Source organism: Labrus bergylta, chromosome 2, assembly GCF_963930695.1.
Source record: "Labrus bergylta chromosome 2, fLabBer1.1, whole genome shotgun sequence".
In the NCBI taxonomy this organism is placed as follows: domain Eukaryota; kingdom Metazoa; phylum Chordata; class Actinopteri; order Labriformes; family Labridae; genus Labrus; species Labrus bergylta.
In genome coordinates this window covers 19,404,275-19,431,984 of record NC_089196.1, presented here as the reverse complement: position 1 = coordinate 19,431,984, position 27,710 = coordinate 19,404,275, and the positions used below count along the sequence as shown (strand labels likewise).

Here is a 27,710-nt window from a genome sequence, read left to right as displayed (position 1 = left end):
ATGGCAGGTTGTCAATCAATACAGCAATTCATAGAGACACCTCAAGCAGCCCGATTGAAGAGTTGATGATTTGAAAATGATTTCACATACCCAACACAGTCGTCATGAGATTTTATTTGTGAAATACAATACCACAGACATAGAAGAAGAACATCAGGTGGTGACAATGAACAGATATCACATGGTCAATAAACTATTTTGCAAGATCCAAAGGCAAGTATCAAAGTACAGTACAATGGAAATAGAACATTCAATAGACTATAAACATTTTCATACAGCTGTAAAATTTAAATAATATTGGTTTGTACATTTTGGTCTGATGATAATATGAAAAACCCATGATTATTTTTTATATAATGTGTATAAACTATATCAAGAGTCTCAAAGAATAAGGCAACAAATCAAACATATATATCTTTTATTCCCTATGAAAATGTTCCCTGTATAATGATATAGTAGAAAACTAATTAGACAGCATCATCGTCAATCCGTAAATATTATTTTCTTTCACATTCTTAGCACAAAAATAGATACATCTATGGCAACGTAATACCTAAACTCAATCTGGGAATGGATAGACAATCATGGTGGTGAGTTGTTGTGCACTGCAGCACGTTTTAAAGTGCAAAATGGAAACCATAGTATTTGTTGATGTATTTTTTTTGTCCTTTTTTTCTAAGTGTGTTACCTAGAGAGTTGACACTTCTGACAAAATTGCCCCAGTGCATCAGATAATCGTTCCCCTGCTTGGCTCTGGGTCTTATTCTGTTGCCTTTCTGAAGCTGTGGCTCTGGTGTAAGATCCAAGTTTTAAGAAGCTGCCAATAGTAACCCAAAGAAAATCTATTGATAAGATGTGAATTAACTGGATCACTATATATATATACTATATCATGTTTTTAAGGGTTTGGAGGCTTTTTATCATTTTTACCAAACATGTTTTGGCCCAGTCAAAACTTCAAATTTAATTATAAAACAAAAGAGTTATAAAATGTTTTTCCTGTTTGAGGAGGGAGTTTAGTTTAGTTTCGAAAACCCAACTGGTCATTAAGTTGGCTAGGTCCACTTCTTCCAGTTTAGTTTTTTTGTCTTATTTCTTATGATTGAATTATGAATTGATTACTAAGCATTTAATCATTTTCCAGCCATAGACTGTATTTAAGAGGTGGCCATATAAACTATTTTTTTCTAATGGCCGGAAGTCTTTTTAACTTCACAACCAGATGAACGAAATACCACACTTCCCAGTCAAAATATTACCTAAATATACATTTTCTCCATGTTGTCATGGTCTCATTTGCTAGTTCCAAGGCTCCTTCAATAACGCACGTTAGTAATTGAATGCATAAATGATCTGATGTCTGGTATATTTTATTTTATTTGAAGGCATAAAAGAGCATGCTTTGAAGTCTGACTACTTGTGATTGGCATGTTGTTACCATAGTGACCTGTCAACCAGGATAGAAAGGTATTGACCTATTTGTCCAAATATGGTCACTTCCAGCACCAAAAAGAGGGAAAAAAAAGATGGTGGCTGCCAAAACGACCAATGTGAGACTTCAAACAAAAGGTTGAAAAACGAAAGGGTGACATCAAGGTGGCAAGGTCCACTTCTCATACACAGTCTATGTATCTGACCCAGCTCTAATGTCACAGATCGCTTCATAGCTTTGGTTGAAGTGGGTTCCTATGTACATAACACATTATTAGTGACATACTTTTCCCAGATGCATGCACTACAGCCTAGACTACATCTAATCATATCCATTTGGTGCTTCTCACAGACAATGATATGTTATTGCAGTTGTTTACATCATTTGGCCCAAGTAAATCTTCAATGCACTGGGCAGCTTCTGACACCCAGTTTTCTTATTCAACTCTTTGATCTTTGTATTTGAATTACAGTGGTGTCTCCTTTTTTCATATTTGAGCCAATTTCTCTGTTGTATTGCCAAAAAAATTGAAAAGTCCTTTACAACATTTTCTGGCCTCAACAGTTGGTTGGTCCATTGGTGCTAACCTTTTTTATTTTATTTTTGGTCTGTTCAAAGCATTGTTTGATGTCTATTTTAAATACATTTATTGCTCAATAGCAATGCATCCAGACGAAAAATAACTTGAAACAAAAGATAAAAAAATCCTGCACTGTAGCATCAGCACTTCCAACTCGACAAGTTTTAATGCATATTCTTTAAATGCTGAGTGAGTGGCACGTTTCTTGAAGTTGTTTTGCTCTGCTGCAGCAGTGAACATGATCAGGTGCCCGGTGAAGCAAAAAGGGGCCTAGTTTAACAATCCCGAAAGTATTTTTCACAAGCATGTTTTAAAGCAGCCCTTCTTGTTCATGCAGTTGTATGCTTTACTTTTGTTGTGATTGCTGATTCCCTGGGCCACACAATTGCTCACAGTTGTCATTTAGTAGTTGTAACACAGCCATTATGGTAAACACATAGATACAATCTTTACAAATGTGTCAAGACAACTGTTAATCTCCATGCACTTCATGCATAGATGATGATCATCCTTTTTAGGGTTGCAGAGCCCCGCTCTGGAGACGAAGAGAGTTGAGTGTTTGTTGCCTGTCCATCCTCTTTCCAGCCAGTTACCCATCCATTCAGAGCTCTGCACCTTCCCCCAGAGAGCTGTTAACCCGCCTCACCCTGCTCCATCCATCTCAGACCGAGGTCCTGCAGCCCGTGAATGTGTGAAACTACTCTACACAATCACATGCACCACCCTGCAAACACTTCTATTTGTCTCTTACCAAGCTATTGTTATTTCCAAGTGGTTTTTGAACAATGTACCTCGAACAATATCTCCACAATGCTGTGCACTCGAGACCTTGCACATAACATCAATTTCCAGCCTCAGGAATACATTTTCTCCAATGCCCCCACAACATTTCACATATTCCTTTCTACTTGTTTAATAAACCGTATGAAACACATGGATACAATAACTTGACAGTCACTACACTTCTCTCTATAGCTGCCACCTTACTAAATGCAACACTGCTCAAATGCACATAGCCAATGGATACTAACAGGTGTGTAACAAGGAGTGATATGTTTTGTAAGACCTTCCAGTTGAACACTGCTTTCTTTGCTTGGGAGGTCATTTTGTCCTAGAAAGACTGTAAGTTGTCTGTATGTCTTTGGAAACATGAGACATTTCTGCACATGTAGTGTCCTTTGAAAGTCCAGGACAGTCTTCGTTGGCCTTTTTTTCTTCTTTTTTTTCTTTTTCTTTTTTTTTACAGCTGGGTGATTGTCTGTATGGATTGTTTTTAAGCTTTAATTGCCCAGTAATTTATTAAGTTGTTGGTCAAGGCTTGAAATGCCAAAGCTCCTATTTCATACCACTCCTCAGCACCTGATTGGCTGCGATGAGCATGACGCTGATGATGAAAGCAATGGCGAAGGCGCATATCAGGCTTTTACGCACACATGTTTGCTTGACATGCTGCGTCGGGCTGGAACCTGAGGGGGAAAAAAAAGAAAATGGAGGGAGGGGAAATAAGAAGAAAAAAATCAAATGAAGGTCCATTGAATCAAGTGTTATTTTATGCTTGAACAATATCTGATAGTAATTTCCGAATGACAGAGCTCATCACAAAACCTTACAATTACATGAACACAATTATGAGGGATGAACATTGGCAAGAAGATTTCTTTTTCGCACCTGTAAACTGCATAACTGCATCAAGATTGAAATGGTGATTGGAGCTTTGGAGCAACAAACAAAAAGGTTCACGCCTGACTGGAATATTAAAGGCTGCTGTTCAAAACAGTAACCAAAAGGTTGTAGTGTACCTGCAGAATCATTGAAAGTTTGAGGTGCAGCAGAAGAGAATGATCAAATAGCAACTTTCTTGTGCCCTTGTTTCTCTACAACTAGATTTCCAGCATCATGAATTAGATTTGGCTTTTGTATAATTGTCCTGCCGTCTGAGGTGATTGCTGTTCTTCAAGAAAAACACCTCACCTCTATAAGGGACTGTACATAAAGCAAAGCAGAGTAACAGTTTTATTAAAATGAACCATTAACGCACTTTTCCACCCAATAAGGCCTCATTTACTACCTTTGGTAATTTAAAACAGTTTGCACTAAAGGGGTGGAATCAGTTGTTTAATGTTGGACATTCCACCTAAACCTGCCTCTGCGTCAGTCAGGGATTTCCTTCATTTTTGAGAATGGCTTTTAAATTAGCTACTAGAAAACAGTCCACTCCGCCACTCCATGCAGGGTCTGTGCAGGCAGATGGAGATTTAGCAAGAGTGTAGTAATTTTTTCTTGTAAGGAAAAAGCAACAGGGGAGAAGAAACAATGACATTTTCTTGCAAAGCTTCTCTGTGCACTGAGATGGAAGCAATTGATCTTTTATTTCCTATTGCATCTATAAGTGCTGGATTCTGGTATGTATGGTGATGAGACTAGATTCTGAATATGCTTATGTTTTCATAGATATTTCATGTTAAATTTCTAAGTAACGCCTGAAGGCAGTTTCATCAGTTTTTCATTTATTTATTCTTTATTCATTGGCGATTAACTACTGGAAATCCATCCTCCTTCTACCACTCGTGTACTTGGTTGAGAGAGGCTGATAATCTCTGGTATTATGGCCCTTCTGAAAATGATGTGACCCGTCCTGTTTAATATATCGGCCTTCTAGAGTTATTTAAATTATTCAATAAATATATCCCGAATCCAAGCCAGTTACAATGCTATTTTAAGAAATCCTATGGGATGGTAGGTGCAACCCGACTCATCAGCAAAGGTTTAACATTTTGAGGTTGTAAATGTTTACAAAAGCCCCTTTTACACAGTCCTGAAGATTTTTAAGTGGCGGGGTTCATGTGTGGACGCAAACAGTCAAAATTTTTCCAGAGTGTTTCCCTCCCGGCTCCCTAGTCAAATTCAAGACTAAAATGGTTTGAGTCGCTGTGTGAACTCTATGAAGAAAATATTCTGAAAAATCCACTGCCGAGTGGACAAGGCTGATGATATTGATAAGTGACTGCTGACCGTGACTGCATTCGTTCACACTGTGAATATCTCCAATTAAATGAAGCATTTATATAAGAGCAAAAATTGTATCATAGCATCTGACCCTATTGCTTCCTCGGCCATCTTCAAAATGTTGCAAACATAACTTTGATATCAGCAGCATATTTCTTATCGCATGTCTTACCTCTGGAAAATATCGAAGGCTGTATTAAAATATTTAGTTGTGCTTTTTTGGAAAGTTTTTTTAATTTTTACAAATCCATTACTCATCCCAGTGGTTACTGTCCATACTGGTATTTTAACAGCAATACCAACCTTGACTTTATTGGAATAGTGATCAAAATGTATACAGAATTCACATACAGTATTATCATCAGTTGTTGGGTATTGATCTAGTAAAGTCATGGAACTCTACCCCTTAGAAAAAGGTCCCGATATGCAGAGACCATCATGCACAACATGAATCTGTTAAAAGTGTAGAAGATTGTTCCTTACTGTCTATATCCACCTGGCATTCATCTGGGTTCTCTATGTGGTTCTCTTCAGTCATGATGATGTTCTCGATGTCTTTCATGGAGAGGTGATCACAGAAGGTGTCGTACAGAAGCCTCTTCAGCTCTTCAACCGTTAACTTCTGCATGTCACACTGCAGACACATACACAAACACAGAATGATGAGACACTAATCCATATTTTTTACATCATTGTCTTTTGTTTGTTGATATGTTCACTTGTTATGATGTATAAGGTCATAGCATAAATACAATTTTTAGTTATCACAATCAGGAATCTGTGAAAGAATATGACCAAAACTAAGAGAGGATCCCTAAAAAAAAGGTCTATTGTGATTGTGTGCCTGTTTTTTAACAGCATGTTAATTTCTGCTCAGCCTGAGCCGAGCTCCTGTATGACCGCAGGCTCTATGCAATCAATCCAGCTGCACATGTTTGATTCAACCATTCACATATAATGCTATGTGAAGCCATGCAGCCTTTGCATCATTCCCCTGAGTTTCTTGACTTTCCCAGCAGGTGTCTCTGCTTGTGATGTTTCTTTCGTGCTACGGTCTGCACTGAGAAGTCCCATAAATCTCCTTCACACTCAATTTAGAGCCTCACTCTCTGACAGCCTCTGTGGTGCTTTTATCACCTAAGTACAACAAAGAAACACGCTCCATCCCATTAACTTCATCCGACTGTCAAAGTGAGCAGCTGATTATCTAATGAGCTGTCTGTAAATACATTCATATCTATTTCATATTACAATTGACTTTAATGGTTTAATAAGTCTCCACACTCGAAGAGGTGCAGATAGCAACTCAAAGTCTTGATTAAGGACACACTTCTTGAGAGAATTCCAACCTCTCCAAGATTAAAGTCCTGCCCCATAGAATGCAGCAATTAAAACTGGTTATGCATCACAGTCATTCAGTGGCAAATTCAGACTGTTTCTGTTGGAGGTTTTCTACAGCTGTCTGTATTTCTCTAACAAAATGAGTTACTTAATAATGAGTATACCTTCCAAAAAACGGAGTCAAAGTCAGTGCCGTGGAACTTATCTGGCATCCCAGCTGCCGTCAGCTTTGGGCCAAGAAGAGTCACAAACTCCTCAAAGTCCACCAGGCCATCGCCTGTGGGGGAAAAAAAGGAACAGTTGGTGTTTATTGCTGCTGGTTTTTCTTCCTGCTACAGTCTAGTTTTGCGGGCAAATGGACAGCAAATGACTTCTGTGCTTTGTAGGCTTCAATGATCTAAAATATAAGCTGTGTGTTTGCCTCACCATCCATGTCCAGTCTCTGGATAATGACCTCCAGCTCCACCTCATTTGGCATGTAGCCCAGGGAGCGCATGGCCATCCCCAGCTCCTGCTTTGAGATGAACCCGTTCCCATCGCGGTCAAACACTTTGAAGGCCTCACGGATCTCTGCAGAGAACATACACATGAACACACAAACACGCACGTTTAGCTTAAGACTTAGGACAAATGAAAGTGGGACATGATCCACCCAGCAAAGACAAATTTGTTATGCTGCATCAGTGCTTGAGTCATAGTTATATGGGGGTTGGCAGCTCAGGAGAACAAATTCCACCAGTACAATGACAAAAATAGCCAAAATATTAAAAAGAAATCCTTGAACAAAGAGAACAGGACAAATCATCCCACTTTAAGAACAGTTGTCCCTGCCTTCCATGTACGTTAGATTTCATGGGGATTAATCAAACTATCAGGTCTAACCCTCTTAGCTACCAAAATTTGAAGAGGTTTAATGCCAAAATAACCGAGAGAAGTTTTTGTCATTCCGAGTGCAGTGTGTCAAATGGGGGTTGCATTTCCCATTTGACCAATATTTTCTTAAAAAGAAAATGTAAACACAACAGCCAGAAAAGGATACCTTCAGTGTGAAACTATTACAGCAAATTCAAAAAGACAGCTGAAACCTAGTTTGAATGAGTTTAAATCTACCATCAACTTGCACGCTGTCTTGGGCTGTTTTTGACAGATGCTGTGGTTACAAAACAAAATGATAACATTGTTGGTGTTGAAGATATTACAATAAATAATTATAGAGACAAGAACCTGAACTTATGGAGCAGATTTCAAAATTCCAACTCACAAGTACTGCACAAAAGAAGGGATATATGTTTTTAAGGAAACAGATGTGAGTATTTGAGTAGACTTAGATATTTGGCATAGCAAAGGAAGTAAAAAAGAGAGCTTAAGATAACCCAATGTTTGTTACTATAAACCAAAGAAGAACTACAGGGCCACAATAACCCTATTGCATGAAACATAGACTCTCACACAAGTGTCAATGTATTTGACACATATGAGTTACACTAAGAAGCAAATTCAAAAAGAGTTGAAGAAATAGAGGATTGCCCCTTCTTCCAACATGGAGCCAATCCCTGTGAGAAATCTTTAAGCGGCGAACTTCTCAGTTCAGTCCCACTGCATATTTCGCCTTGGTTTCTGCATGTTTACTCTTGAATCCCCTCATTAATATGCAATAACATCCACAATTGAGTCACCTATGATTTCAGACTTGTCAGATCTTTGTGTCATACGCCTGATTAGCACACAAAAGAGCAGAGCGGAAGATGAATCTTAAGATAGAGATGATGTAAATCTTGAGAAAATGAAGGGAAATATCTGTAATCTCTCTTATCTAGCAAGCGGGATACAGGAAATGTAATGCGTCAATGATTAGTCATGCAAGAAAAATAATCAGGCTTAAAGGTCTGACTGAGCATTCAACATTAGGGCAGCCTAGTATGGAAACTTTTTAAAGTATACTTTTCATCACATGTTTATGTTTTTAATTTATTTGTCTTTGGGAAGGTGGTTTAAAATAGTTTTTCTTCAACAATGATACATGACAGGGAGTTAGAAAACCAGAACAAAGAGCCATTCATATATGAAACAAACAAACACTTAACTTGTTACCTTATAACAATTATGCTAACAGCGGAACCGTTAACATACATTTGAATGTATTGGAATATTCAGCAATGACACTGAATGTTACTGTCAAGCTTTAGCATGGCTCTTTGCTTGCCAACTTTCTTGTGTTTGTTAGCAACGTTACCTAATACGGTTTCCTTATTGAGTCTATGCAGTGACTTCTATACATAGCCCTTATTATAAATGCTGTAATTAAAACCTTAGCTTCTTTTGACATACTTTTTAATGGATATTAATTGTTATTTCCCCCCCTATGCAGCCGATAAAATGTAGCTCTCGCGAAAGTTCAGTCAGGAAGACTACTATATATTCTGCATGCTTGTTTTATTGTCTTTTCTCATACTGTGTTACATCGCTTCTCCAAGCATGCTCACTCCTTTTTTTGTAATCATCAGCTGTTCACATAACTCGGTCCCATCTATCCAATAGCCCTGCTCCACTCCCTCATTGTTAGCCTATCATATTGCTGCTGTCTTTTTTAAACACGACTTTCTCTTTCAGTTTCATCACATTCTTCATTCCATCATTCTCAATCACACATAGTATCAGCCGTCGTGTGGTCAACCCCAGTCCTTTGGTCAGCCTCTTCATCCCTTCATTGGCGGCAGTAGCTCAGTCTGTAGGGACTTGGGTTGGGAACCGGAGGGTCACCGGTTTAAGTCCCGGTGCGGAACAAATTTGGAAGTTGGTCTGGTAGCTGGAGAGGTGCCAGGTCACCTTCTGAGCACTGCTGAGGTGCCCTTGAGGAAGGCACCGAACCCCCTCTCCACCATCAGCTCAGGAGCACCCGCTGTGGGCCGCTCCGTCACTCTGACATCTCTCCATTAGTGCATGTCCATAGAATCCTGTTTCTGCATGTGTGTGTATATTTCAGCCTATGTGTGTGTTCATGACTTACAGAGTGTAAAAACTGAAATTTTCCCTTGCGGGGATCAATAAAAGTAAGTCTTAATCTTAATCCTCAAATGATGTCTTCAGCCTTCCGGTCAACCCAAGTCTTCAGCGTTTATGCCATCAGCCTCAGATGACATCATCAACCATCTTCTCATCAACCCAGTCTTCACAGTTCAATCAGCTTCTTTATCGAACATGCCCAAACGGCATCATCAGCTAACACCTCCACCACCGCTCAGGGCAGAAATCTTAAATCACCCTGTCTCCCTGAAGAGTGCAAGCACCAAAGATTCTCTGACAATCATTTACTATCACATCATGTAAAATAAATATTTATCTTTGAATCATTAACTTGTCTCTCCTGATTGACCTAAAACATGTTTGACTTACACTCTTTCATCGCCTACAGTTTGGTTCTCTATTAGGGGGAAACCCTATATTAGATATGTCAGAGTAAAAGGAAGTTAGTAAATTCATTGCAAAGTACGTTTTTAATTAAAGAAATTGAAGAAAAAAAACTTCAAAAACTGAATGCTGTTGCAAATAAGCATAATCTGTCTCTGAATGACAATAGCAACCTTTAGGATGGAAAAGTTAAAATTCAAATGTGAATATGGATGATTTTACCTGCAGCAAATCAGTGGTTTTAAAGTTTGTGACGCCAGTACTAAGCAAACTTGATCATCCACTGCAAAGCCACAAGTATTGAAAAAGTGTAATTGCTTCTCTGATGATTTGTGTCAAAACAGTAACAAATGGCCGAGCCTTGGGCGAAAAATCCACAGCTTGACAGACAGTAACAAATATTCAGTTGTGGAACAACACATAAAACGTCACTGATGACAGGAAACAGCATGAGTTATACGTGTGTAATGTGCTAGGCTTCTGAAAATAGTTTTTTGTGATAAAGTACATGTCCACAGAGTAAAACCCCTCCACAGGGACAAGGATACTTGGCAATCATGTATTACAATGGAACCCATCTGGGTCTGCACTATATAAAAACCCAGCTGAGCTACATGGACACATTGGTTTTTCCTGCAAAATGTCTTAAAGGAGGTAAAGTTTGAATCATTGAGAGCCACCAGCAGTGTGTGTTTTTTTCCCCCTCCATCCATAGGTGAAATCTAATTGTTTATAGAATAACACTGCTGCAATTTCCACCTGAGGTCCCTGCTCCACCTGTTTGCTTTGGAAAGTGGGTCCTCCCAGCAGACACTTGCTGAAAAACACATGATGCTGCCACGCAGGAGGAAACACACAATTAAATAAGGTGCCAAAACAATTTTGGGGAATATTCTGTCTCCCAAGAAAGCTTTATTTATTGATGGAATGCCAAGGAGAGCAACACAAAGTAGTTAATGTTGTGTAGTATGTTTTAGATCAAATTTGGTGTAATGAAATATGTTGTTGCAGGAGGAGTTTATACCATGTCACAAACAGTGACAGAATACAAACACCTTTTTTGCTGTATGGACCCGAATGTAGTAAATGGTTTATCAAGTTCTGTGAGATATACAGCCATAAGACCGGGAATATGTAAAGGGAAATGCAATTGTGTTTTCAGAATCACTTTGCTCGGGTTGAAAATAGTAGAAACACCCTTACCAGAAGACATTTCTGAAATACAACAGGCCGATATTATCCCCTTTCCAATTGATCTAAAAAAGGCTGACTAATCATCATCTAAAAGAATCAATTTCTCTTTTTGACTACACTGCATCCAGATATAGCACTATCTTTTTCAGAGTTTATTTTAATTGTCCCCCGGAGAGATGACTATATTCTTCTATTTCCACTTCACTCTGTGAACCAAAAAATGGGAAAAATCCAAATGTTCTGATAGCTCTGATATCAGTGTGTTCCTGCACAGATGACCTGAATTATTCTGCTCAATCAAAGGGCGGTAGTAGGCGAAATTTAACCACTGCTTACGAAATTTCACTTTGAATAAATGGACCCAAATATAAGAAACACTCAATTAGAGCTGCAGTGTGCCAGTAGCTGAAATCTAATTTCATGTTCCCAAACAAATTATAGCGCTACAAAGAATAATAGAACAGTGGAGGACAAGCTTTTTATGCCAGCAGCAATGGCAGGAGAAATGACTCACTCACACTGTTGGCTTACAGTGCTTTTGACTTCACACCTGTAAAACAAAGCCCAACATCTGATATAGAAAAGATAATGGTGATTTTTTTTGTTCCCAATGTCCAAGAAGAATGTGTTTTAAAAAAAACCCCAAAGTTCCAGTCTAGAATTATACTAAATATATAATACTGAACATTTTGAATCAATAGATAGACTTCGTTAAAGGGATATTCATAATGTTTTTTTATTCTAGTCAATTGGCTGGACCATTTTTTTCCATTTTTTTTTTTTTTGTGTTTAATTTTTAACACTTATATCCTACAGGCTTTATGGTTGGAGTAAGTGTGTTTAACAGACCTTGTAGGCACTACAACAAGCATCAACATGACACTGCTAACTACCACCATATAAAGTGTATGAGGAACTTATTTACAAAATTTCAATATCTGACAGTATTGAATATTTATTAATGTCCATATTTGTAGATGTGATCTAATAGAATGGCTTGAAAATGGTTCACTACTGAAGGACATTTTACATGTCATGTAACACTGTTGCATTTCTTTTTTTCTTTTTTGCCATCCAGGAAAATGTTTTTATCAACATGGAAACAATAAATCAGCTGACCTAACAATCGCAGCCAGGTGACCTTTATTGACCCGGTGCCAATAATAAACTTGTGGTTGGTGTTGTGAAATGGCCAGGGGGTTGGTTAGGGTAAGAAAAAGATAATGTTTGAGGTTAAAATATTTATTTCATTTAAGAAAGTTATCTACTAGTTAAGTTAGGTTCAAATATATGTCAAAGTTGGCCTTTGCTCTCACACACAATGCCAAGTGTCTTTGTCTTTCAAATTATAGATGACATGAGAAAGGTAAAAGTTGTGTTGTGACGGCAGATGGACCTGTTTGTGTTCATTTACCATTTATTGATGATTTGGTTTGGTGATGTTGTTCTTATGTTATATTTGGAAGGTTATCTGACTTTAAAGCAAAATGTTCCACTATGTGCTTTATCTACTCAGACAAACCACATAGTTAAGCGTTAATTTTATTATGTATTGTTAATTCAAGCAAACAATATCATTAGCATATAAATGTTTTACACAAATAATTAAGAAGTGCAATTTTAAATGCTTTGTATCTTTAGTGGTTACCATATGGCATTTCCCCCATTCATAGCAAATTACATGGCAAACATTTATGTTTTTTGTGTTTAACCCTAAATCATAATTTCATTTACAGTATGTAACTTGCTGAAATATTTGCAATTAATACAATATCATAATATGACATGAAAAAGCAACGGCTTGCAAGGCACTGCATCATTTTCAAAGTTGTTAAAGTTATAGTTTCCCTCTTTCAGAGTGAAGAGATTACAGCTTTATTTCTTCATTGCTGCAGATTTTGTTATGGCCTCTGGCTCTAATCTTACTTTCAGCTTCTATTACATTTTGCTTTATCACCTAATCACTATATGTATAATTTATTTTCGATAAACTAGCTGCTGTTTCTGCATCTTCCACTCTGTCTCGGGGACTCGGGCTCCACCAGGGAGGCACAAATATTTTCTGTTGAAATCTTGCGGTATTTGCTTTGATGAAGAGAGGTGCTTGTTGGCCTTCAAAGATGTGATGCCATGCAGTCCCCTGTGGTGTGATCTGACAGAGGATGAAAAGCCTAAGTTAAGATTGTGAGTCAGGGGAGCCAAGCATCTGAAGCTGAACTCCCACAAAGAAAAGGTGCAGAGCACTGCCACCGCACTGCTCTCCCTGTACACTGTTGTATATCAATTAAGTGCACTAGATCTGACTGCAAGAACAGACGCAGAACAGTCTGTGTACTGTGAACAACATTAGAGAAAGACACAAAACACTTGGAAATTAAGCTGGTTTATGAGGACAAAAAGGAAATATCTGCAATGGTGAAAACATGAACGACCAGGGGCAAAACATCCAACTTCTTTGTAGTACTTTCTATTGGACTATTACAAGGTTTAGCAAATGTCACTATTTTATTAGCTCTATGTATTTAATAAAATAAAGTAGTGCAAAAAAAAAATGGGTGAACTGAACTATTGTCCTTAAGGAACAGAAACACTTCACATTCAGGAATATTTACTCTTATTTCTAGACTTGCCTGTGGCAAATTGTTACGCCTCTTCAAGCTAAATTTAGTATCAGTGAAAACTTTTGCTAATTACACTCAGTGCACTTTGAGCAGAACAGAAATATACCTGGGCTTTTTGTAGCGCTGAAGTGACAGTGAATGTGATCCAGGGCATGTTTTGTTCAGAGCCAGAGATCTTCTTGGCCTCAGTCAGACCTGCTACTGGTTAGGGCCTCTTTGGAGCGGTAATTGCAGCACACCCACTCTTTATGTAAGACCTTATCAGTGTGAGAGGAACACTGCTTTGCTGCGCTGTGTGTCTGTGCGTGTGTGCGTGTGTGAGAGTGTTTGGTGTGTGTGTGTGCGTAAAGCAACTATTTTTAAACACCCATAGCAACCTTAATCTGTCTTTAGCTGGATATGGACTGACTTGGGCACCCAGAAGATTTGTTATTGCCATTGCGTGCTTTAAATAAGACCCTGGGGTACTCTAGGGGTTTATGGCACAGATGAGTCGTCTGTGTCTCTAAAAATCCTCCTTCTGGGTTTGGATGTAAACTTGTCTCTCCATTAAGAAATTTGATACGCTTTAACCTTGCCAATACTCACCATATTGACATGACCACAGAGCAAGACTGGAAGGGGAACAAAAGGAGTTTGAAAGGTCAGGGTCCCTTCTCCTTAATAAGGAAATATCCACCAGCCAACTTTTTAAACCCCACTTGACCTCGTATGATTGACGTCAGTGAAAGCCAGTAAAACGCATGTCCATCTCGGTTGCTTTAGTCTGTATTTTTTCCAGCACTGAAGAAGAACCGTTTATCCATCTAAAAATGTTTCCCTCTCTGCTCTTTTGTTTCCAAAGCTGCAAGTTTTCATCATCACAGCAGATATCAAGCTGTGTCGAAGCCAATATCCACAAGGCAAAAACCCATGAGAAGAACCTCAAACAAAGGTTAAAAGTGAACAATCAAAAGCATTTGCTTTGCATTGCAGCTTATTCAACAATCTCTTATCAGTTCCACCACGTTGACAGTAGTCGCTCAGGAATGGATGAAGCTAACAATGAATTTTCTATTTGTGTGAGGTAGACTTTGCAATATTGCCCATTATAGAGAGGTAATATTACCTGGTGAGGGGGGGCACTTCACCTTGCAGAACTCATCACATTTAATTTCACAGGTAATAAAGTCTGCCAGATTCACTCCTACATTGCAATCGATCAAAATGGATAGAAGTGACCTAACTTGAACTTGCTCAACAACCGTAATCAAAGCATATTCTCTGCTTATCTTATGTTTTCTCTCTAAACCCAACGATACAAGGATTTCATGCTAGTTTACTGATCAATTCAACAGGAAAGAACATTTCTGACGTCAATTGTTTCACTTGTAGAAGCACACACGAGTATGAGTATACAATTGGTGGATGAGAATTATTCAAATCAAGAATACTCATTAAAAAAAGAGATAACATTCACCGTCATTTTTTTTAACAATCAAAAAGTACACAATGTTGTCACTAAAAAGGCACAGCGCAGTATGAAATGCTTCTTTCAACTTTTTGTTTCACAGTGTGCACGAGAAATGTTTTGGTAAACTACCTCAGTCAGAGTGCTTCTTTCTTTTAAGTTTTATCTGTAAATATGGCTTAGTGTTGTTGTACAGGAGGTGATGCGCCTGGTTATTTCGAAGTCAATTATATTTTATGCTCAAAAACATCATCAGCAGTTTTTCAAGCTGGGGATTTATGCTCTTGGCATACAATTTTTAAACCAATGCGATAAAACCAACATCATTTTGGGAAACACAGTCCTTTTTGCACCAATCCCAGTGTAGGGTTTGGTGGGGAAGGCAGTCAGTGATGTGGATAGTAGCCTATTTTTTAGCAAGTTTGTTATTGAAAGAATTTGAATTTTGGGAATATGATCGTTCCTAGTAAGGCAGGAAGTAAGGTTCCTTTGAAGGCATCAGATGTTGTAGGCCTCAAGTTTGTAATATGCCTCTGAACAGTGTCCATGTTTCTGCACTCTAAAGCAAGTGCTGACAAATACCTTATCATATACAGCAACCTTGGTGATGACCTTCAGGCATTCAATTTCAAAAAACCCTGTGCTGAGATGCAAAGAGCTGACGAAGCTTTGTTGATTCGGCTGTTTATTTCAGTGTCAAGGGAGTAGTTTGACTAAAGCTTGTACCATGGAGCAGGACTCAAGTAATTAAAAGCACCCTCATCAGACCTGGATCTAATTCTGGGTACATCACATCCAGAATACCTCCCCCTGATAGCCCTGTGGCCAGACCGTGCTAAGGAGGGGTCTGGCTGATCTCATCATATTTCTCCACTTGTGGAATATATGTTTAGGATTGTTTTCATTTTCAAACTAATCCCAGTTGTCTCGGGGGGCTCCAAGCCACAACTGATGCAAGAATGGACCCCTTGCAACAGCAAAGGATTGGATAGTGTATTCAGCATTTGCTAATGGTATGGCGAGCCCTAACTATAAAAATGATGAAAAGTGGCAAAGAAAATGCCAAACAAAACATTAAAAGATATTAAAGATTCAGGGAAGGAAGATCTGAGACACCATCCCAATTCTGTATCAGTTTTCAGTGAGTGAGTCAGACAGACATGAACTGAGGAGCTAAAGATAGACTAGACTTACTTTGAGTGTAAAATGTGTTTTTTGTACCAACAGATAAAAATGAAGTGATATCAGAACAAAGCAATACATTTAGATTTCCAAAAGTTTAAAGGTATATGAGTTATTATATCAAATTCATCCTAACAAAATATATCCATAAGAAATGTATTTTTAAAAATTTGTGAATTCAAACTCACTTTTGGCTTGAGTTTGAATTCACTCACTTCTCAGCACTGTATTCAGGTGACAGGCGCTTTCTTCTGCTTGATATGTTTTCCTATTAGGCCCAAACATGTTTCATTCACATGACATCCTTCCCTGACAGACCATCAGCCCTGCCACCACTTGATGGAAGTGAGAGGGCTCCGTCCCCCCCAATTTATGTGCAAGAGTAAAATTAAAAATGTACAGGATATATTATTATGATAATTCCATGAAGAAGCATGTACAAATTGAAGAGCAGTGGTCTAAGATTAGACCTTTGTGGAACACCAAAGAACTTTTTTGTTTCTGCACACTCAAAACCACTTGATAATGTAAAATGTCTTCCTTGCTTTAAGAAAATTGGAATGCAATAAAAAACAGGACACACTAAGCTTACTGTTGTTGCATACAGCCCCCTGAATGAAAATGACATTATCAGGTGGTATTAGTGATATCAAGCATGAAGGTCAATAACTTCTCTGATTATTAAAGCTTTCATTGACTCTGATACCCAATTTGCATTGATTATTTTAATGTGAATTATTAGCTATTGATTATTTTGCATGTATAAAACTTTTTTCAAGTATTTTGCATATGAGGCAATGCATGTTTATACAGAACATTTCACACACAAAGGGAACGTAATGTGCTTAAATGAATGAAATATTAAAATATGGTAATACTGTTTAATTAAGAAGTACATTAAGGATATGGTAACAAATGCAGGTATAGACATATGCTTCTGGTAGTAAATTATTGCAAGGCCAGATGTCTTGCAACAAAGATTAGGATATTATTTATCAGTTTGTCAATTGAAGAGAAAATAAATGTATCATTATTATGGTTATGATTAAATGTTAATAGCTCTCAAAAATAACCAATGTAAGTACATATTAAATCAACTACATAACAAACTTAACATAGAAATGTAGGCAATATCAATAAAAGTATTTGGAGTTTTGTGGAAATGCAGTGAGACTTATGAGTACTTATGTACAACCTGTGAAATAAGTTATTTCTGAGAGGGCCGTAGTGACCTAGCACATCTTTCTCAACATCCATGTCAAGTAGAGCTTTTTCATGTGCTTCCTGTCTCATTCAAGCAGGTGATACAACAGAGAGAGCTATTTTGAAATCTATTCCTGCCAGCAAAGGTGTCGTTCTAGAAGATTGCGTAAGACGACCTTCCATCATACAGACAGAGCGGGAATGGTTGAGGATTGAGCTGAACATACAAAGTGAGATTTATTGCATTCTGCCTTGTTCTATTCAAGCAGGATGCTTTCATGGGTGTCCCCACATCTGTTCTGTCACAAGGCCCTTTTCAAAGATGGATGAAGTCAGTCAATCTTTAAGTGTCTTTTCTTTTATAAGATTGTGCCTATTTTATTGGGTGATTTAAAATTATGTTTTGGGAATAACCTTTCAGAATAAAATTACTCTTGAATACAGGTCTTCAACATTCCATCCAAACTTATACATAATTATTAATATACGTTGTACTTTATTACATCAGAGTCAATTTCTGAAAATGAACTCTGATTTTCTTGTCGCTGGTCTAACAGGCATTTAACTTGTCAGTAATTGAACTATTACAACTTTCAGTGATGTTCATGTCGTGTCTGTGTCTCCATTGTTAGTCATTAGCAAAAGCCCTCTTGTAAACTGACGTTTGCCAGTTTTGTAACATTGTCAAAATGATTTGAAAGGAAGTAATTGGAAACCTTATTTTGTTTGCAGTGCAGAAACACTTCATTTATTAGCTTGGTTAATTTTTCCGCTTCGATGTTGTTGAGAAAAGAGAATGCTTTGATGAAAAGTTTTCTGCAATGTTCTGCAGGAAGGTGTGAAAAGATTTCTATTTGCAAGGGGAAACAAACACTCTCTTTAGTGGATCCAATTTAAGGGTAATACAAGATGTTATTTTCTGAAAGAGAACAATAATTGAACTAATTCTAGCTTCCAGCTGGGAGAGAGCCTTGCTAATATCAGTCAATACCTGAGGTGAAGAGAAGAGAAAATTAAGTGTTTGGTTTTTTGTAAACATAGCTTTGCACACTCCAAACTCCTGAAAATGAGCCAGCATATCTGCTGGCATCATGATTGGTCAGTTTGTCTAATTCTAGTTAGAAGCATCTGCTTTCAAGAGGTCTGAGTTGACCCTTTGGAAGTACGCCCCCACAACGCCCACTGATTCTGCACCAGCAATACGTTCGGTGCATAATTTCTGTCTTGCCAAGCAGATGCCGGTGTCTTTAAATATCCTCATTTGTATTCATGTAAGTATTTCCAAAGGAGTGGAAGTCAACCCTCCACCTCAGGGCAAAACGAATGAGTCAATGTTTCTGCTTAACTCCTACTGTAGCTGCAGCAGAAACATCAAGATCGCCTCACAGGCAGTTCTTGCTATTAGGAACACAGTGGTGTCTGAAGTTGTTTTTTTTTTCTGCAGTCCTCAGTCAAAGTTGTTTGCAGAGTCCCAAAATCTCAGCTGGGGAATGACTAAAATGTTGAAAAAGAAACCGCAAAAGTATGTGTTCATTTTTTTACAACTGAAACCAAATGAGACCTCATGAAAAATAAAAATGCAGCGTGGGAGACTGTATACCCTACGAATTATTCTTGCATTTATATTTTTCAACTCAAGGAGACATGGGAGGAAAAAAGCCCACCCAATAAGTTCCATCATCAAGTCCAAACATTGACTTAAAGAGTTCAGCATCGAAATACCTGTGTGAGTATCATTGGCGTTTTAGGAGGGTTTCACACTCAGCCACCATCTTTTCCCCCATTAAGATTTTTCTTCTCTGACACACATCAATCCGTACCTGTAAGCAATGTATTAGAATCTCAATCATTTCTTTAGGAGGTCTGCAAAGTGATAGAAGATGTAGCCAGTAAGGTAATAAGGTGTAAAGGTAATTAACTTCCCATTTGGTGGACTGATTACAATTTTTTAATTAATTGATTTTGTCACAAAGGGAGATTGATAATGGTGTTTTAAGGAACAATGCTAAACCTGACCTAATAAATCGTTTCATAGGCACCTGGTTTAAATGACAAGAGCTATTCCTTTAAGACCTGTTTATGTGTTCTACAAGCTTTCAATGCAGATGCTCAAACACGGGACATCAGCTAGCTGCTCTGTAAGGCTAACCTTTGTGTCAAAATGCTGTCAGAATGCTCACATGTTGGACATGGCAATGCGCACGTTTTCCAGCTGTACAGCTATTGGGTGTGTCAATACCTTTACTTGGTCGTAAAACATTGTGAACTGGTGGTGGTGCTAGAAGTAAGGGATCATGGAAACATTAAAGTCTCTTCTAAGTTCCATCATACCGAATCAATATTTTAGTGAGACATGTCAATAAGGAACGAAATGAAATGACTGACCCCAACAGACTGAACCACAATGTCACAAGCCCCAATTTAAAAATTAAACTAACTACTGTTTTATTTAAGTTCAGTAGTCTTCTTCTTTTAATCAACAGACATCAACCAAAGATGTCTTCACTGCAAACCTTCTGGATGCTATGCTCTTTAAGTAACTATGAAATAGCAAAGATCACAAATACACTAGCCTTTTACACATCGGGATTCCGCAACAGCACCATTGTGAAGTTCTGCCGTCATTACTTCTTTCTGAGTGCAGAAGCATGAGAGGCAAGACTCGTAAACTAACAGCGGGAGCTTCACGTACTCAAACACAATCAGACACGCACACACACACACACACACACACACACACACACACACACACACACACACACACAAACACACTGCACTGTTCCACCCTGCTGGCTCTGACAGTTAACATTGCCACTGACTCTGTCCTGTTAAGCCTCTTTTACTACTTTCACTATCAGATCCGGGGCAGAACAACTTCACCAACCATCCCCCCCCTCCTCGGTGCTTTACCATTGCAGACTTGAAATCCCACCTTCAACTGGGAATATGCATACAACAAGCTAATCTTTTATTCAGTAATAAGACAAGAAAGACATTCCCACAATTGCCCCACAGAGTAATTTTGAAAAACTCACACTGAGCCGCAGTCAAATCCAGCTTGAATCTTTGCCGACTTTTACCCGTTAGCTTTTGATCACTTACTATGTGCAACATCTTGGCCTCTTGTCTCTCAGGGGGGAGTGACAGCACAATCTGTGTTTGATCTAGAGACGAGGAAAGCCCCCTCACTCTGCCACCAGCATGAACAAATGGACAGATAACTTTGTAGTCTGCGTTGACTTCTATTAGCAAATACTGTTATTTAGGAAGTTTAAAATGCTCCTTGAGAGATTTTGGCCTGCTGGGGCTCTCTGACAGGTATGTCTCTTGTTACGTGTCTTTGACAGTTATTAGATAGGCTTTCATGATTAACCATAAACAGTGTAACTGAATTAGGAAAACAAAGGATCATAAAAATCTTGAAGAAAATAATCCATAAATGTAGTGCTCAATTGACATTTTTACAAGAAAATATTTTATATTCTTTTTCCACCTGCAGAATAAAGGGTTCCTGTTTTGTATGAGGACCATCAAATGTATAGTATCTCCCCTGTAATTTATGTAAATTGGCCTGTCTGCTTCTCCCATTATCATTATTTGTGCTGTATTAATACAATTATTTCTGCAGGCTTATTATTGTCTACGGTAGCATGTGGTAATGACGAATCCAAACAAACTTAAATTAGTGTAAATAAAATATTCAGCTTTTATTTTGAAATAATGAACGTTTGTGGCCTTTGCTTTTCCCTGACAAAAGTACAGTTATATTATGTTCCTCCTAGATACGAAATTGAGTTGTGAAGAGCCAGGTGAATTATCGACTCCTGAAAATGAGACCCCAAGTGTTATTTAGATAACCTGTATTGAAAACAAAAACAAAATTTTAAAAAAGCTCATGTTCAGCATAGCAGCTTGATCTAGAATGTTGAATTGGTCAACTTAACTTTATGAAAAAGATTCAGTTTTTACTCTTGGTCCCAATAGCACAGATGTGTTTTTCAGGTTTTTGGGACAACTCTCTTGAGAATCAAACAGAATTCAGGCCTAGTTTATGAAATAAATGGAAGATTCAAAGTCCCCGAAGCAAGCTTAAAAGTTTATTTCCAGGGACAATAGACAGGGTAAAAATAAAGACAGAGGAGTATAATGGTGTTTGAGTTTATTCTATTGAATTTAAAGTTTGTTATTTTGGAGTCTGGAAATTACAAAGTTGAGAAACAATGAAAGAAAATGCCAAAGTAGATTGGCACTGAAACAATAAATAAACTGCATCGATTACAATTGATTACAAGATACAAACATGCTGCTCCCGTCATCTTGAGTTTGTGTCTACACGAAACTAGCAGCATCTGTTTACATGAGCCTCACTCTGGGAACCGTTACAAATGCTTTAAGCTCAGCCCTGGGACTATTCTAGAGCTGGCTCCAATAGGGCTGTTGTTAGGCAGCAAGGAAATGGGCTTCCCACTTAATTCCACCTGCAGTGATATTGACACTGAGCTTGGTGTGTGTGTTTATGTGTGTGTGTCTATTAGTGGTGGAGGAGGTCTACACTCTACCAAGCTCCTGTAATATGACCAATTGTTTTTCCGTCTCTCATGTGTAGGCGGGGAAATGGAGAATATGAAGCCCAGTTCAATTTATGCTCGCATCATTGTACATTAAGGCACTTGTAACCATCTCCCGCCTTCTACCACACACACACACACACACACACACACACACACACACACACACAAACACACATGCACAAAGTGACTCACACACAAAGTGACACACACAGGCTTATCTAGCATCAGAAAAATACCATTTTGTTCCAATTATAGCTTTGACAGCCTTCTCTCGGCCTCAAAGTATTGCGCCATTGGTCAGATCCCAAAGGTTTCCGAGCCAGTAATTGAAAATCAAGTCCTTGGCAATGCATGCCAATAGGGCTCGAGCCTACAGAACCTATATGCACTCACACACATATGCTCTAATGTGCAATTTGGTTTGGTGACAAAGCCCTGTGTCCCTGCTGACCGAGCTGATGTATGTGACATCTCACACATCTGACCAATTCTCATCTGCCCCTCAAGAGATGTGAGTGCTGAAGAGACATACTGTATAAGCCATCACTGGTGAACTGAAACAGGACGTACATTGTTTTTCAATGCATAGCATCTTATCAAATGGAGCAACGTCTGTCATTTTTGTGTTTGCTAATATTTGCCTTACTACCTGGGATCACACAGACCAACTATAGTTGTGTCCTTTAAAAAACAAAGTATACAGAAAATTGTAAAGAATATTTCATGGTGTGATTTTTTAGTATTTGCAGTATGTAATTATCATTTCATGGACTGCATGAAGTGAATATATAATTCATTATCTCTGGTTCAAAATGCCAGTAGGCATAATCATGATGGCTTTTTTTTAAATTTTAGCAGATCTGCATTAAAGATGCTTACAACACTAGCCATAACAAGAACATATATTGTCTTTTTTCAGCGAAGGTTTTATACAAGAATTGGACTTAGCTGCAGAGACATTGCCCACTGGAGTGTGAAATACTGTTTAGGAGCCATGGAGCCGTATTCAGCTGCTCTCTGTGACAAAATTCTAAGAAAATTATTATAATCATGTCATTTTCTAATAATTTCCCCTTAAAGTTAGGACAAGATGAAAGTTATTCACAAAGCATCTTAGCCCTTAAGAGAGCTCCTAAGGTGAAGAACTGTTAAGAGTAGGGAGGAGGTCTTTTAAGAGGCTTAAGAGTTTCTCAAGATGAGGGGAAATGGAGAAATGTTCTCCAAACACTGAATGAATATTCTTTTTGAATCCTAGATGGGCTGAACATTCATTATTGTTGCATTCATGTTGTGTCGGGCACTTCGAAAAAACATTTTTTGTGCTGGAAAATTCACATGAACGCCTGCTCAAGTCGGAACAACAACTCGTAAACTCGGGAAAGAATTTAGGTGTCAGACTTGCTGAGTTGACGTCTTATTCATCATCAACATGGGAGGCAAAAGATGTGTTGTCAGTGTTAAAATACTTTTGATTAATTCACGTATTGCACATCAACTTTTTGCTCAAATATAAATTGTTCACACATCTTATCCGTAGCATCCAGGCTGTTTGTTGTTTAAAAATTCAGAAAATGGACCGTCCGAGGACCGCCTGAATACAGCAATAATTAGACAATGTCTGACTAGATTCTATGATTGGGCCCAATCGATTTCACTGTCCTTCTATGTCCATAAACACTAAGAGAGCCCTTTTTGTTTTCCCCTTTTTAGATTAACCAAACACAGCTTCTGAATAAATGTGTCATACCTAGCAACAAGGTCAACCACAACTCCTCATTAAGAAAAAGGTTTCTGTCTCTTCCTTATTCAGATTTGCTCTCAGAATGTTCCTAAATCAAATCCAAGTTAACACTCCTTGCTTGGACCTTTCAAGCTAATTGAGGAGCTCTCTGATTGGATTCTAAGAATTTTTGTGAATACGGCCCTAGAGTTTGGCTTTCTTGGATTTTGGAGCCTTTACTGACCATATATTTGGATACCTATGCATCACTCCACCTTCATCAAATAGTCAATAAGGTACAATGTCCAATCCATACGCTTCTATTTTGCTGTCATTGGGACCTCAGTGAACATCCTGTTGTGTTGAAGAAGATTTAAGACTTGATACTTAGGGAAGATTTGAACTGCGGTAACTAAATCTACTTTAATATCTGTCTTATCTAACTTATTTTATCACAGAGGAGTCCACTGCTGAAGACAAAGTGCAGCTTTATATTGTAGCACTTCATTTTATTTATTTTTTTTGTTACTACAAGCTATGTTGATTTCTTATTGATAATCCACAGTTTAATTAAAAAGTGTAAACCTTTGCTCCTAAAGTAATATCCAATATTCCAACAGTTGAATGTTTTATGCAACAAAGCCTTGGTTGGGAGGAAAATGTGATCTTATGTCTGTGTCATCCCTCTTTATTTGAACAGCTGAAAAAAAAGACAGAATCAAGAAAAAGGCTGTCTCCAAAAGCTAGAAAACTGAAAATGATGTATTCAAATCTCAACACATGGTGAGTGTTTATGTTTTTTTTCAATTATCAGAACAACCTAATCAGCGATGTCACACTTATCTGCTTTCTGTGCTATCTGGCAGGAGAAGCTGTGACCCTCAGCTCCACTCCCAACAACAACAACAACAACATCAACACTCAATCTCCTCAGTGACAGAGCCTTTAAAGCCTGCCTCCTTCACACCCTGTAAGACATCGCTCACAGTGGATCACTAATGCTCTACAGCGGCTGAAGGAGGCTCTGTCACTGCTGTTAACTGTGCTTTACCTCCGACTCTGCTGTTCTCCCCACAAACCATCCCATTGTTTCTTAAGTCAAACTGCCACTATAAGTCTGCCTGTGAAGGCCAAATGGCTCACTTCGTCTTTGAAAACAGAGTGGCTGCAGCCCCTAAAGTACAAGTACATTATCAAGTATATTTAACAAATGAAAGCTAAAGTGTTGTCTTTTTCTCACACCCAAAACTGGTAAACTTGTGAATTAAAGTGGGAGGGTGAAAGGGAAACTGAGAATCTGCAATCTCAACAACTAAAAGCTATTCTGGAGACAAGAATAATGACTGACTTATTTCTCTGTGCACATTTTTGTGATGCAAAGTCTCTCGACAGAAAATTACATTTGAAAATAAGGCACTGAATGATGCAATGCTCCTAAAAGGGCAAACAATCAAGCAAAGATCACTTTTTTCAACTGACATTTTGGTGTTTCTCTTATATCATAGGCCACGTATCAAAGCATAAAAAAAGAGAAGAGAGAAAATTGCACATGCTACAATGGCACCTTAAAACAGCCTGATCTTTTATGTGCACCAGTTTTTGTCTTTTCCTGATGTTTCTGGCGCTGTCTGTGCTCAGAAACAGGTGTTACGTCAAAGCTACAGAAGCTCGTCATTAATTACCTTTCAGGAGTCAAAACCTGTTCATACTTGGCCCTCTTCCACTCGACCCCTTATTTAACATTGAAAAAGGCATGAATAGCATTTCTCTGTAACCTCATTATGTGTATACAAGTCTGACTCTACAAAGAGATGCACACTTTTGTGTGTGTTAGAGAGACAAAGCGGAGTGCTAGGCAGTTCATTTCACAAATTCTGCACCGCCAATCAGTGACTAGATTTCTAACATCTTGTTTGTCATCATCCACAAAGCATGTTTCTTTTCAGAAATGAATAACTGATGGGACATGTGTGCTCTCTGATTTCTTATTTCTCCAAAATTGTTTGTGTTTTCAAAACACCAAGGATGAGAGGTGCCCTGAAAAAAAATCGATCAGTAGGGCACGTCAGCCACCTTACAGCGTCACTGCATTGAAAAAAAAAAAAAAACAAGAGAGCAGCACAACAACTCCCTGTCATCACGCACGCTTTGGGACCTGAACAATGTCCTGGAGGGGGGAGGTGCTGGGTGATAATGTGCAGATGATGCAGGTCTACATCACAAGTGCTCCAGGCATGAATATTCTTAGGATACTGAAAAGGCAAATTGCTCAGAATAGCTGTCATCATGTCAGGATACTCGTTGGAGGGCATGTCACGGATTGTGCTGTTAGGTGCCACTAAGTTTGGATTGTATAAAACAAAATCTTTCATCAAGAGAGAATTCACCTGGATATTTATCTGACTCGTTAAGATTTCAAGATTTCACAGCTCCAGAACAGATGGGAAAAAAACACAATTATTCGACTGCCACAAAGTCTATGTCTAGTATAATGGTCATCTGAAGTCAAGCTTTCCTGAACCAAATTTTAAACCAGCGACTTCCTGCCTCATCTTATAGCCAATGTATAATTTTTGCCATGAACAAGCAATAACTTGTGACCAAAAGGGTGCAGGGAAGCCTTTTTGTTTGCAACCTTACCAGCTCCACACTGTGAGCTATGCATGAGTGATCTATCTTAAATATATATATATATATATCTTAAATCAGTGAGGGAAAATTGGAAGATGGCATATCTTTGAGTTGAACTAAAAGGATAGTGAGTGATTATTTTTTCCCCACATGCTGTTTCAATAGTCAAGAAAGAAACATCAGAAATGAATCCCTAAAAGAGTCCTCGTGTGAGCTGAAAATAAAGGAAATCTGTATCAGTGTGCTGGATCCCTGAGCGCTGTCCAAGGTGCTAGTCGCGCGTCTGTTTGAATGAGCTCCAAGTTACACACACTGCCTCCATGAGCTTATGATGAAATAAACACCCTCTTGTATTGCCTGAGCACTCTCGGGTAGACACGAACAGGTAACATCTCACCTTCAACTTCGTCCTCCGGCAGGTTCACTGGAGCGCTGTAGGAGAGGATGTCCGGGATGGTGCAGATCCCCCGGTACATCAAAGTGGAGGTGACTGGGTGCATCGGCATGGCTGCGACCTTTGGGTGCCACCTGCGCCCTCGTCATACAGAAACGTCTACAGAGAGGAGCCCAAGTTCCCCCCACGGTCACCGAGGGAACGGAGGAGCAAGTCCATTGATGTGGGGGGAGAGGGGTGAGGTGGGAGACGGTGATCCGCAGCGTGTCCACCGAAATCTATCTTTTTTTTTTGTCGATGAAAATGTCGCAGGTGTTACCTCATTGCAGTTTCTATGTGTGCTTGGGGGGGAAAAAAATCTTGATCAATACAAAAAGTCACTCGATTTTACAGAAAACTACCTCTGACCGAGACTATGCGCACAAACATGTATCACAATCAACCAAGACAAGCTCCACATCAGAGCTAATCAGTCCAGCTTGTTTATCTCTGTTGTAAACAGATCAATCGATACACATTTGTAGGTAATCAATCTACTGAGTGATTGTCGTCCTTAGTCCCAGTTTCTGTCCGCTGCGAGTACATTTAAGCATCCACTTGTTGGATATGTGCGCTCACTTGACGCACTCCGTTCTCGACATCTCTCCACCTTCGTAAAATCCACTGAAACACGACGTGTTATACTTTCGACACTCGAAATAGCGTGAACCTATGACAGGTGAGCGGGAGTCCAGGTCCTCGAAGGCATTATCTGCTCTCGCGCGCTCAACTGGTCACGGGCACGGGGGCGCACTGCAATCCAGCTGTTCCATCTTCAGTGTTTTACTGTGAAAGAAGCTGTCTGTGTGGATCTGATTTTTAGTCATCCACCTTCTCTCTCTCTCTCTTTCTCTCTCTCTCTCTCTCTCTCTTCTGTCTCACCCGCGTCACTCTTATACATACGTCTGTGCACATACACACACTCTGTATGAGTGTAA

The 27,710-nt window shown here is 38.7% G+C and overlaps 1 protein-coding gene across 1 annotated transcript; it reads right to left on the bottom strand.

Moving 5' to 3' along the window:
- Positions 1-98: 98 nt before the first annotated feature.
- On the bottom strand, positions 99-27,674 carry LOC109986100 (calcium-binding protein 7). Its single transcript, XM_020636653.2, has 5 exons — positions 26,737-27,674; positions 6,786-6,929; positions 6,524-6,636; positions 5,502-5,652; positions 99-3,478 (listed from the first exon to the last, which is right to left on the bottom strand). The coding sequence occupies exons 1-5, from the start codon at positions 26,843-26,845 to the stop codon at positions 3,348-3,350; spliced, it is 648 nt and encodes a 215-aa protein (XP_020492309.2). The 5' UTR covers positions 26,846-27,674; the 3' UTR covers positions 99-3,347.
- Positions 27,675-27,710: the final 36 nt, after the last annotated feature.

Excerpts from the sequence above, each read along its gene's own strand:
- LOC109986100 (XM_020636653.2), bottom strand. The coding sequence starts at position 26,845 with ATGCCGATGCACCCAGTCACCTCCACTTTGATGTACCGGGGGATCTGC. Across the intron at positions 6,637-6,785 it reads CCAGAGACTGGACATGGATG|GCGATGGCCTGGTGGACTTT; the intron begins GTGAGGCAAACA and ends TTTCCCCCACAG. Across the intron at positions 3,479-5,501 it reads ATGCCAGGTGGATATAGACA|GTTCCAGCCCGACGCAGCAT; the intron begins GTAAGGAACAAT and ends TTTCCCCCTCAG.